This window comes from Pecten maximus, chromosome 8, assembly GCF_902652985.1.
Source record: "Pecten maximus chromosome 8, xPecMax1.1, whole genome shotgun sequence".
Lineage (NCBI taxonomy): Eukaryota > Metazoa > Mollusca > Bivalvia > Pectinida > Pectinidae > Pecten > Pecten maximus.
In genome coordinates this window covers 5,529,375-5,541,989 of record NC_047022.1, presented here as the reverse complement: position 1 = coordinate 5,541,989, position 12,615 = coordinate 5,529,375, and the positions used below count along the sequence as shown (strand labels likewise).

Sequence of the window (12,615 nt, the reverse complement as noted above, 5' to 3'; positions counted from 1 at the left end):
GCAAATGAGGACAAACGAGTATAAATGATGACAAAGGAAGACAAACGAGGACAAATTGTGACAAAGGAGGACAAACGAGGACAAATGGTGACAAAGGAGGACAAACGAGGACAAATGGTGACAAAGGAGGACAAACGAGGACAAATGGTGACAAAGGAGGACAAACGAGGACAAATGATGGCAAATGAGGCCAAACTAGGATAAATGATGACAAAGGAAGACAAACGAGGACAAATGGTGACAAAGGAGGACAAACGAGGACAAATGATGGCAAATGAGGACAAACTAGGATAAATGATGACAAAGGAAGACAAACGAGGACAAATGGTGACAAAGGAGGACAAACGAGGACAAATGGTGACAAAGGAGGACAAACGATGACAAGTGATGGCAAATGACGACAAACGAGGACAAATGATGACAAATGAGAACAAATGGTGACAAAGGAGGACAAACGAGGACAAATGGTGACAAAGGAGGACAAACGAGGACAAATGATGGCAAATGAGGACAAACGAGGATAAATGATGACAAAGGAAGACAAACGAGGACAAATTGTGGCAAAGGAGGACAAACGAGGACAAATGGTGACAAAGGAGGACAAACGAGGACAAATGGTGACAAAGGAGGACAAACGAGGACAAATGATGGCAAATGACGACAAACGAGGACAAATGATGACAAATGAGAACAAAACGAGGACAAATGATGACAAATAATGACATGAGGACAAATGACAAAGGAGAATGGTTTGACCTATTCTTTGAACTGGACTTGGCTGAAAGCTGATCTCCATATAGCTGATGGTCAATAGTCAGAATTAGACACTTTACCAACCTTGTTTTATTGGTCTGACGTAGATAGGTTCATCGACACCAGGCAGACATTATTACCTTATATGGTAAATTGACTACTGACCAACTACAGAGCCAAGTAAAAATGTATAGGGCCCTCGGTCTCGCCCCTCAGGGATTTGACTGGCCATCTATGGTTCAATGGTAGGTCAGCAGCAAACCATTTAAAGACTTTTTGGGACCACGGACTTTTTTATGCTCCCTTTGATACACCTGGGACGTATTTCGTCCTGTTTCATCAGTCTTCCGTATAATTGTAATATATTACCTTACTAAAAGGGAAACGAAATGTTTCAAATTTGGTGTCTTCCGTCAGTGAGAAATTATGTATAGATATTATTTCATGAATAGTTGTTTTTTTTTGTTGTGTATTGCGGAGGCCTTGTGTTTGTTGTGTATTGCGGAGGCCTGGTGTGTGTTGTGTATTGCGGAGGCCTGGTGTGTGTTGTGTATTGCGGAGTCCCGGTGTTTGTTGTGTATTGCGGAGGCCTGGTGTTTGTTGTGTATTGCGGAGTCCCGGTGTTTGTTGTGTATTGCGGAGTCCCGGTGTTTGTTGTGTATTGCGGAGTCCCGGTGTTTGTTGTGTATTGCGGAGGCCCGGTGTTTGTTGTGTATTGCGGAGGCCTGGTGTTTGTTGTGTATTGCGGAGGCCTGGTGTTTGTTGTGTATTGCGGAGGCCTGGTGTTTGTTTTGTATTGCGGAGGCCTGGTGTTTGTTGTGTATTGCGGAGGCCTGGTGTGTGTTGTGTATTGCGGAGTCCCGGTGTTTGTTGTGCATTGCGGAGGCCTGGTGTTTGTTGTGTATTGCGGAGGCCTGGTGTATGTTGTGTATTGCGGAGGCCTGGTGTTTGTGTGTATTGCGGAGTCCCGGTGTGTGTTGTGTATTGCGGAGGCCTGATGTTTCTTGTGTATTGCGGAGTCCCGGTGTTTGTTGTGTATTGCGGAGTCCCGGTGTTTGTTGTGTATTGCGGAGGCCTGGTGTGTGTTGTGTATTGCGGAGGCCTGGTGTGTGTTGTGTATTGCGGAGGCCTGGTGTTTGTTGTGTATTGCGGAGGCCTGTTGTTTGTTGTGCATTGCGGAGGCCTGGTGTTTGTTGTGTATTGCGGAGGCCTGGTGTTTGTTGTGTATTGCGGAGGCCTGGTGTTTGTTGTGTATTGCGGAGTCACGTGTTTGTTGAGTATTGCGGAGGCCTGGTGTTTGTTGTGTATTGCGGAGGCCCGGTGTGTGTTGTGTTTTGCGGAGTCTGGTGTTTATTGTGTATTGCGGAATCCCGGTGTTTGTTGTGTATTGCGGGTTACAGGTGTATTGTGTGTCAGACCTTTTGGACAGGTAAGCCACTCGGCATTACTCGTCATAAGTATCGCGTAGGGCCAGTCATTGTAACACTCATTATGTAGTTTTCTATAGGGATTAAATACAGTTTACTATTTGGAACCGTTAAAAAGGCAGGTTTATATTATTATGCCGGTGTAAATAAGAAAAAATAAACTGTTTGACGAATGATATTTACTTGAACACTCGTTATTCGATGAGTCAACTTCAGAAAAGGAAGCCGAGTTTTTTTAACCAGTGACATATACCTAGTGGATTTTAAAACCTCGTATTCGGGAATGTGAGCAGTGAAACATTGTGTTGTGGAATTAGGAACTTAAACAAAATTGAGTTCCGCGCTGTTTGAGAGATCTGAAATCCGTTTCCATCAAGGATTAATCTTTTAAAGTACAATATGAGAAGAATTTAATGTGAAGGATTCGCCATTGTTAAACGGCTCTATCTCCCGGGTTTGGACCGAAGCTTTGGAATCATTTAAAGGATTACAAACATCTATAGCAAACGTCGGGCTCCTAAATATTAAATATTTAATATATTTAATCCCTATCTATATCAATAATGTCACGTTTGAAAGTCCAGACATACAAGATAGCCAACCCATTATTAGATAGGACTTTGAACTGATGCTGGAATGAATGCAGATCTAAAAACGGTGATCTGACTTTTCAAAATCGAAAAACAAATGGATGCCGGAAAGAAAGGAAGGGTCAAATTTGCCGACCAGAAAGTCAAGAAAAAAGCTAAATCGGCCTCAGACAGACGAAATTCGTCCAAATTAGTTTCGGTTCAGAATAGTTCGGACGGACGTGTGGACGAACGGACAGATTCAAACAAAACTCGAACCGAACAATACAAAGAGGACACTAGTAGTGAGTTGAATCGTATTGATAGGACACAAATAGATTTGGACAGGACGGAAAGTGGTCAAGAAGAGTTAGTTCCGGATAAATCAGACACAACCTTCTCGGACTTGAACGTTCCGGTCAACAGTGAAAATCCTGACAAAAATGACTACCGAACTGAGAATGGCCGGACAAATCCTGCCAAAGTCACGACGGACGAAACTGAACGGACGAAGGTACCCGAAGCTACGACGGACGAAACTGGACGGACGAAGGTACCCCATGTCACGACGGACGAAACTGGACGGACGAAGATACCCCATGTCACGACGGACGAAACTGGACGGATAAAGATACCAAAAAGAGCACAATCAGCGACAAGCGAAGGAAGCAATGTCGACGATGTTGGCGCTGAAATAATCACTTTAAATATCGGAGGATTTAAACACCAAACAAAAATAGAAACCATTTCTCAATTCCCAAGTACCAGACTCGCTAAATTGGCCGATTCGGCTAGACTGACTGGAAAACGGGAATATTTCTTTGACAGGCACCCAACTTTATTTGGATACATTTTGAATTTCTACAGAGTAGGGAAATTACACGTGCCGATTAGTCTGTGTGGACCCCTTTTAAGGGAGGAACTCGATTTTTGGGAAATTGACGATAAGGATATTGAGCAATGTTGCTGGGTTCATTACATCAGTTTCGAGGACACGCTTGATATGATAGAGAAATTTGAACAAGATGACAAGCGCACGAAGAACTCAGCACGAAATGTTGGACCCAATGATCCTTGTTGGTATCGTCATAGACCGAAAGTATGGAGGGCTCTACAAGATCCTTATTCATCTAAAGGGGCCACGGTAAGTCTTAGCCCACTCGTATATACTAGTGTTTGGAGAACTCAGTTAAGGCTATATACTACCTCACACATTACATCATTTATTTGTACTCGAGTTATCTCCCTTGAATGACATGCCATACTTATTGTTCATAACGTTCGCTATAAACGCTATATACCGTTTCTGTAATTGTAACGCACTGATAACCAAAATATAAAAACATTTCTCAGTTTGGAACTCTTTTGAAATGGAGGTGCAAGTCATTATAATTTAGTAGCATGCGTAATTCAATTTCTAATTCTCCAAAGTAAAAACCTCGATATAAGGACCTTCATTTATATTAAGTAAAACCTCGATATAATGCCGTGGTTCATATTCAGTAAAAATACTGATGTACGGGAACCTCCTGTTTATATAATAGTACAGGTAAAATCTCTGTACAATGCCTCTGTCTCTCGTTCATGTTCAAAAATAACAAAAATTCGATATAATGCCCCCCTCCTTCTTGATACATTACAACCTCAATATAATGCCCCACCCCTTCTTTATACATTACAACCTCAATATAATGCCCCACCCCCATGGAAGGGTCCGCAGACACAATATCTGTGTTTTTTAGTTTCTAGACTATTCCGGATAACAGCTATGACCACAAACAGTGTTTAACGGACTGTTAAAACATGATTTAACAGCAAATGTTGAATCCAAACATACGGGTTGTGGAAATAATACTAAAACACAAAATATTTGAGCGTGAATGGAATAAACCCTTGTTAATCGTTCTAACACAATAGTGTATATTTATTGGTATGCAGAACACGTTAGTTTGTTCACATGCTATTAATCTTTTGTAAACGGGCGTATTTAAATAAATTGTTAATCGGATCAGTCCATTTAATATTCGTGTATGAATTATGACGGAGTATTCGTTCGCTCTATAGAATTAATCTATAGAAAAGAAACTTGAAATTAAATTGAAAATAGATCATTTAGTGGGTCAGTAAGCCAAAATAAATTGAAAAGCACGTCGAGTTAAATATGAAAAAATATATTTCATTTCAATTGTGACAGTATACTTATATAGCGGAGCTGCTATCAGGAAGTCGTGAAATATTGGTAAAATTTTATCCAGGTTTCTAATCTCAACAAATGACTAGATTCTTGATAACCATTGTAAATTTTGTGTAAAGGTTCACTTTCAAGAGGTTAACAACTTCCTGTGTAACAGCCATAAATCATTTCACAGCCAAATCCCGTGCATCGACTTCACTGTAAATGTCGTAGTAAGAGGACAATGTGTCGTATTAAGGGGATAATGTGTCGTAGTAAGGGGACAATGTGTCATAGTAAGGGGATGATGTGTCGTAGTAAGGGGATAATGTGTCGTAGTAAGGGGACAATGTGTCATAGTAAGGGGATAATGTGTCGTAGTAAGGGGATGATGTGTCGTAGTAAGGGGATAATGTGTCGTAGTAAGGGGATAATGTGTCGTAGTAAGGTGACAATGTGTCGTAGTAAGGGGACAATGTGTCGTAGTAAGGGGATGATGTGTCGTAGTAAGGGGATAATGTGTCGTAGTAAGGGGACAATGTGTCGTAGTAAGGGGACAATGTGTCGTAGTAAGGGGACACGTCAAGACAATGTGTCGTAGTTATGAGACACAATTAGACAATGTGTCGTAGTAAGGGGACACGACTAGACAATGTGTCGTTGTTATGAGCCACGACTAGACAATGTGTCGTAGTAAGGGGATATGACAAGACAATGTGTCGTAGTAAGGGGACACGACTAGACAATGTTTCGTAGTAAGGTGATATGACTAGACAATGTGACGTAGTAAGTGGACAGGACTAGACAATGTGACGTAGTTAGGAGACATCATAGACAATGTGTCGTAGTAAGGGGACAGGACTAGACAATGTGTCGTAGTAAGGAGACACGACTAGACAATGTGTCGTAGATATGAGCCACGACTAGACAATGTGTCGTAGTAAGGGGATATGACAAGACAATGTGTCGTAGTAAGGGGACACGTCAAGACAATGTGTCGTAGTTATGAGCCACGACTAGACAATGTGTCGTAGTAAGGAGACATCATAGACAATGTGTCGTAGTAAGGGAACATGACTTGACAATGTGTCGTAGTTAGGAGACACGACAAGACAATGTGTCGCAGTAAGGGGACACGTCAAGACAATGTGTCGTAGTTATGAGACACAATTAGACAATGTGTCGTAGTAAGGAGACACGACTAGACAATGTGTCGTAGTAAGGACACATAATTAGACAATATGTCGTAGTAAGGGGACACGACTAGACAATATGTCGTAGTTATGAGCCACGACTAGACAATGTTTAGTAGTAAGGGGACACGACTAGACAGTGTGTCGTAGTAAGGGAACACCACTAGACAATGTTTAGTAGTAAGGGGGCACGACTAGACAATGTGTCGTAGTAAGGGAGCACGACTAGACAATGTTTAGTAGTAAGGGGGCACGACTAGACAATATGTCGTTGTAAGTAGACAATGTGTCGTAGTAAAGGGACAGGACTAGACAATGTGTCGTAGTAAAGGGACAGGACTAGACAGTGTGTCGTAGTAAGGAGACACAATTAGACAATGTGACGTAGTAAGGGGAAACGACAAGACAATGTGTCGTAGTAAGGAGCCACGACTAGACAATGTGTCGTAGTAAAGGGACAGGACTAGACAGTGTGTCGTAGTAAGGAGCCACGACTAGACAATGTGTCGTAGTAAGGAGCCACGACTAGACAATGTGTCGTAGTAAAGGGACAGGACTAGACAATGTGTCGTAGTAAGGGGACACGACTAGACAATGTGTCGTAGTAAAGGGACAGGACTAGACAGTGTGTCGTAGTAAGGAGCCACGACTAGACAATGTGTCGTCGTAAGGGAAAACGACTCGATAACATGTCGTCATAAGGGGACTAGAAAGCATCGTGCAGCTATAATTCATTAGTAACCCATAAGAGCCGATGGATATCGTTTATCACGGTATTAAAGGCTGATGGTCATACTCGTCGTAAACCATGTAATCCCAGTCAGACAAAGTCTTGACTTGTGTCCAAAATCCGTGATCGGTTATTGCTTTCTAAATCTGAACATTAACCTACTGTAAACTATTTACTTTATGCGTGACTTTATAGCTGCGAGACGCAAGTCGGGAGTCTTCCACGGAGAAATTACATAACGCCGGGTTTTGACGCCATTTTAACAGTTAAATGTCTGAGTGACATAGATGCATGTTGTGGTATGTTACGTGCTGTTTGTCTAATAAATATTTTCTAAATTTAAAGAATCTTCTAGGAGACCAGGTATGTCGTTATTCCCTGTGCATGTATGTGGAGTCGTATACAAAATATGAAGGTATTCTTGTTTCAGACGATCGACTTAATGTTGATTTATGGAGCGCCGTGCCTCACCGATATCTTATACCGTATTTGACCTCATATGTGCACGCACCTGCCCTATATAAGCGCACCCCGACTTTTTTCAGAAGAATGGATGCGCTAATCAAAACATAAAATCTGATCTACCAATTGAATCTCAAGTCTTTTAACCAAAAACTCTTGATTGTTTTCGCTACACAAATGTTTATAGACGAAAAAAATAACTGTTATTTTTCCACTCAGTTTTCAAATGGAAAATTTTCCCTGCATACGGTTTTATTAAGCGCATCGCTTTTGTATTTTTACAAGCGCATAGTGCGCCTATTAGGTCGAATACGGGCATGTTGATTTCATCACTATAGAATCATTTTCAGAATTTAATAGTGAAAACTGATTACTGTTTTATCTTTATAACGAGCCGTGAATGTCTCAAATGGATTTATAAACTCTTTGCACGACACCATCTCTACAGAATGGCAATCAGTCATTGGCGCCACTGTTCGGAGGATTGATTATATCATATTATATTAAGGGTATATGCTGCATTATATAATATCATAAAAAATGAGTTAAGGATATATGTTACCTTATATTGCCCTGATAAAATTAAGGATGTATGCTATCTTACACATTGTTAACCTCGATTTGTGTTAAGAGTGTATGCTACTTTACACATTCTAACCCTGATTTGTGTTAAGGGTGTATGGTACCTCACACATTGTTAACATTGATTTGTGTAAATGGTGTATGGTACCTTACACACTCTAACCCTTATTTGTGTTAAGGGTGTATGCTAGGATATTTTTCATTGTTTTTTTTTTTTTTTTGTATTTTAAAGATGTAAATAACCACACACGATACCTATGATTCAAGTCAGAAATATACTCATCTAGGCATATTTGATGTGTGTACAAAAATGTACATGCTACTTAACATAATATACTCCTTAATACAATCCGTTTTCTTCTTCGTCCACAGATGTATGCCGTTACTTCTCTGCTCGTTGTACTCTTGTCAATTTCCGTCTTCATCCTTGAGACGCTTCCTTACTTTGAGGCACTCACCGTCCATGCCACGAGCGCACGTTCCAACATCACGAGCGAAATGCTACGTCAGGAGTTGGATATATTCTATGACATCACACCATACGATACCTTGCTGATAATTGACAACTCCTGTAATGTTTTCTTCTTCACAGAGTTTTTGGTGAAGCTTCTAACTGCACCATCAAAGAAGGAGTTTCTCACTACGCCATTAACTATCATAGAAACCATTTGTATTGTCCCGTACTACATCGCAGTGGCTATCGTCTTCCTCCACCCGGACCCCATCACACTGTTCACATTCATACGAGTGCTCTTCGCATTTCGCGTTCTTCGAATATTCAGGATTTTTATCTTGATGAAGCATTTCTTGGCTTTGAAAATCCTGATTTACACGATCAAGGCGAGCACCAAAGAGTTGTTCCTGTTGCTTCTAGTCGTGATCATTGGAGTAGTCATCTTTGCTTGCATCGAATATTACATGGAGATTTTTTCAACAGAGGAAAGCGACTTCAAACACATCCCCCTTGCCTTTTGGTGGGCTATCGTCACCATGACAACCGTTGGCTATGGTGACATGACGCCAAAATCTGGACTTGGCTTTCTTGTTGGGTCCTTGTGTGCCATTTCCGGTGTTCTTGTTATTGCCCTGTCCGTTCCCGCCATTGTCAACAATTTTACTTTGTATTACACACATGCGCAGTCACGAGAAAAACTCAAACAACGGAAGAGGAAGTTTCAGAAAGAAAGATGGAATAAATTGATGTCTACTACTGTGTTCAAAATAAAATTCAATAAAACAGAAGATAAGGGACATTCTGGGTTCAAGACAATGATGAACGGTTTGATGCAAACTGGAGACAAAACACCGAAAATTAATTCTGTGACCCCTTTGAACATGCCGGATGTGGGTTCAGAACAACCAACCACTTCCGGTTTGGATACAGAAAATCCTTTGAATGACAACGCTATTTTCACAGCGGTGGATGATGCAAATAACAGTCAGAAAAAACAAAATCACATCAAAGCGAAAGACGTAAATGTGTCTTCAAACGAGGAGAGTCAGATGGACGATGTTGACTCTTCTGTGTCGGAGGTAAAACCACAAATTGTCGAATAGAGCCTTAACCAAATTCTTATTTTTGCCGCCGAGGTAGCTTCTTACATTACTGTCCGAAGCGCTAGTCGTTTGCATCAGAGGTAAAAAAATGAATACAGTAGCGTATCTATTTTTGACGTCACGATGTCCAAATTTCGATAATGACGTCATAATCAATGTAGAATTCCTTGACCAAAAATACTGGCGGTATATGGGATTTATTTCGTCGACAAGGTATGCGGGTTATCCAATAAAACCACGAGTCTATTTGAGTCAGAGATGTTGTGAAATTGAACAGTATGTTAAGGAAATGCAGAATAAATGAACAACGTCTATGGCACATGTAAAAATAGGAAAGGTAACGAGTTGAGATACTTGTGACGTCATACATTTGAACGACCATTGAAACTATGTGCCACACCAATTATCAGTGTCACGCCTTAACTAGGACGTCACTATATTAGTTACGTCATCAGCGTTCTCGTTTTTTCTCGGAACTTGCCGAGAATCTCGGATAGCAAGAAAACTAGTCATCGGAAGGCTTACATGTGAATTATAAGTCATTGGCCATATCCATGAAGATTCAGCCCGCATCCTAACACATTCTTTATGATTCTTTTGAATCTGGCAGAATAGACCGAGAATGTAAGATTGTAGAAGTTAGATTTTTTTTGGAAGAAAGACATCACGAAAAAATGCTGTTATCTATTAACCCTTTCACCCCTACTGACCATATTGGACTTCAAATGATAAATGAATGGCAGAGTCCACTCAAGTTTCATAGGGTTGAAAGGGTTAAAGTAAAGTACCCTGTTTGTAAGGTTTTCATTACATTAGAGTTACCTCCCATTTACCCCCCGCATAGTTATACTGTAAATCACTTAGATTTCGCAAATACTTTATTTCGCCGAACTTATCTCTTCAGACATATTCGCGAATCCATAATTTCGCGAATCCTTGTCTAGAAATTACTTTAAATTCGCAAATGATGAGCTATTAGATTCATGGACTCCACAAGACTCATTTAGACGCAACCGATATTTCTTGGCCGCCATCCAAGTGTTGTTTTCGTACGATAATAATCGCGAATGCTTTGAATTCGCGATTGACTTACCTCGCTTATTAACGCGAAAATAAATCCCACGTGAAATATAAGTGATTTACAGTATACACCAAAGAAGTTCGTTAAATCACCACTTTGAAAAGAATGGACAAGAAAGACAGAAAGAAAGAATGATGAAATGTGCTGTTTTTCCCAGTAGAAGCGATTCAGTAAAACACAGAATCGAACCTAGCTAAGCCTGTCAATGTTTGCCTGCTAAAACAGTATAATCAGAAACCTTTTTATTTTTTTATTTTATTTAAACCAACATGTATCTATTCGCTTTTACTAGATTCTATCTAGAATCAAACTCAGAATTGCCAGAAACGCTTTCATTACGTGATTCTATAATTTTTCAATTTCATTTTTATCATTTATTAAATTTACTCTTTTGTTTGTTTGTGTCTGTTTTATCCATCATACTTGTTTTATCCATCATAGTATGTCAGCAAGATCAGGCCATGGCATATTCATATCTATGAAGTGATCACGACAGCCCGTGACGTAATCACAACTGCCAATGACGTAATCAGAACATTTATGACGAAATCACAACAGCTTATAACGCTACTACAACATATTATGACGCAATCACCACAGCCCCTGACATTACCACATCATACTATGACGAAATCACAACAGCTTATGACGTAATCAAACTATACTATGACGTTACTACAACAGCGCATGGGGTAATTACAACACCTATGACGAAATCACAACAGCCTATAATGTTATCACAATAGCCCATGACGTAATCACAATAGCTTATGACGTAATCAAAATATACTTTGACGTTACTACAACAGCTCATGACGTAATCACAACAGCTTATTACGCTACTACAACATATTATGACGCAATCACCACAGCCCGACATAATCACATCATACTATGACGAAATCACAACAGCTTATGACGTAATCAAACTATACTATGACGTTACTACATGTACAACAGCTCATGACGTAATCACAACAGCCTATTACGTAATCACAACAACCTCATGATGAAGATTCGTGCAAAATTCCATTGAACTTCTTTCGTGTGTTTAATTTCTTAAAAGTCAACAAAAGATCAAAGAGGGATCTTTGCGCCCGCCATTGAATGATCTTTACTGATTCTATGCAAGACTGATCTTTTCTCTTCTTAATGGTTTGATAACAAGAAGTAATTAATCTAAGAGAGATCTATGAAGGACGATCTGTGAATTAGAAATTACCAGTGCTAAGCTTCAACTGTTCCCCGACAACAGTTTATTCTCGTAAACAGTACAGTGCAGAGAATATGAATATTAACAAATGGATAACAATGATACATCGTAAAACAGAATGGACATAAGTATTGTAAATTAATTATCTCATTTATATCAATAATAAATTTAGCCAATAAAATAAACTCATTTGTAGTTACGTAATTGAATAATGTATGAAATTTATATGTATTTGGTCTATCATAATAATACCGAGACATATAGATCTAGTTCCATCCCTGGATCAGACACGAAATCAAAACGGCACAACTAGGGACCAAGGGGAACATGCATGTAAAGTTTGAGCAAAAATGTCACCTTTACTTCTCAAAAAATAGAGATGAAATAATTCAGCTGTCAAAATCAAAGATGGTCTCCTGACGACCATTTGTTTTCTTGATCAGACTAAAAATCAAACTATCACAACTAGAGACCAAGAACCTATATATGAATGAGATAAAAAAAACTTTCCACATGCAAGAAAAAGTGATACCATATTTCAAACATTAAAATCAAAGATGGCCGCTTCTGGATCAATATCACATTGCATAACTTATCTTACATGGACATACTTAGCTGAATCATATAAAAATAACAAACTCTTTTATAAATAATCTTATTCCTTTGCAGCTTAATTAATACAAATTATCATAATACCAGATGTTCAATGTTCAAAATGGAATCAGCAAAGTTTTTGTCTTTATTGGGTTTATCGCCCTGTGAACAGTCAGTGTCATTTTGAGGCGTGGTATCCTTGTAGTAGTTGGTGACTACCTCACTGGATGACATACGGGAGGCCCGTAGCATGTCATCCAGATAAATTAGGGTAAAACGTG

General features: G+C 39.7%; 2 protein-coding genes across 2 annotated transcripts; one reads left to right on the top strand and one right to left on the bottom strand.

The window, feature by feature from the left end:
* Positions 1-1,190: 1,190 nt before the first annotated feature.
* Positions 1,191-1,631, bottom strand: LOC117332924 (histidine-rich protein PFHRP-II-like). Its single transcript, XM_033891996.1, has one exon. The coding sequence runs from the start codon at positions 1,629-1,631 to the stop codon at positions 1,191-1,193; it is 441 nt and encodes a 146-aa protein (XP_033747887.1).
* A 1,102-nt stretch (positions 1,632-2,733) lies between these two features.
* On the top strand, positions 2,734-10,923 carry LOC117333547 (potassium voltage-gated channel protein Shaw-like). Its single transcript, XM_033892882.1, has 2 exons — positions 2,734-3,893; positions 8,262-10,923. Exons 1-2 carry the CDS (start codon positions 2,868-2,870, stop codon positions 9,444-9,446), a joined length of 2,211 nt encoding a protein of 736 aa, XP_033748773.1. The 5' UTR covers positions 2,734-2,867; the 3' UTR covers positions 9,447-10,923.
* The last annotated feature ends 1,692 nt before the right edge of the window (positions 10,924-12,615 follow it).

Excerpts from the sequence above, each read along its gene's own strand:
- LOC117332924 (XM_033891996.1), bottom strand. The coding sequence starts at position 1,631 with ATGCACAACAAACACCGGGACTCCGCAATACACAACACACACCAGGCC.
- LOC117333547 (XM_033892882.1), top strand. The coding sequence starts at position 2,868 with ATGGATGCCGGAAAGAAAGGAAGGGTCAAATTTGCCGACCAGAAAGTC. Across the intron at positions 3,894-8,261 it reads ATTCATCTAAAGGGGCCACG|ATGTATGCCGTTACTTCTCT; the intron begins GTAAGTCTTAGC and ends CTTCGTCCACAG.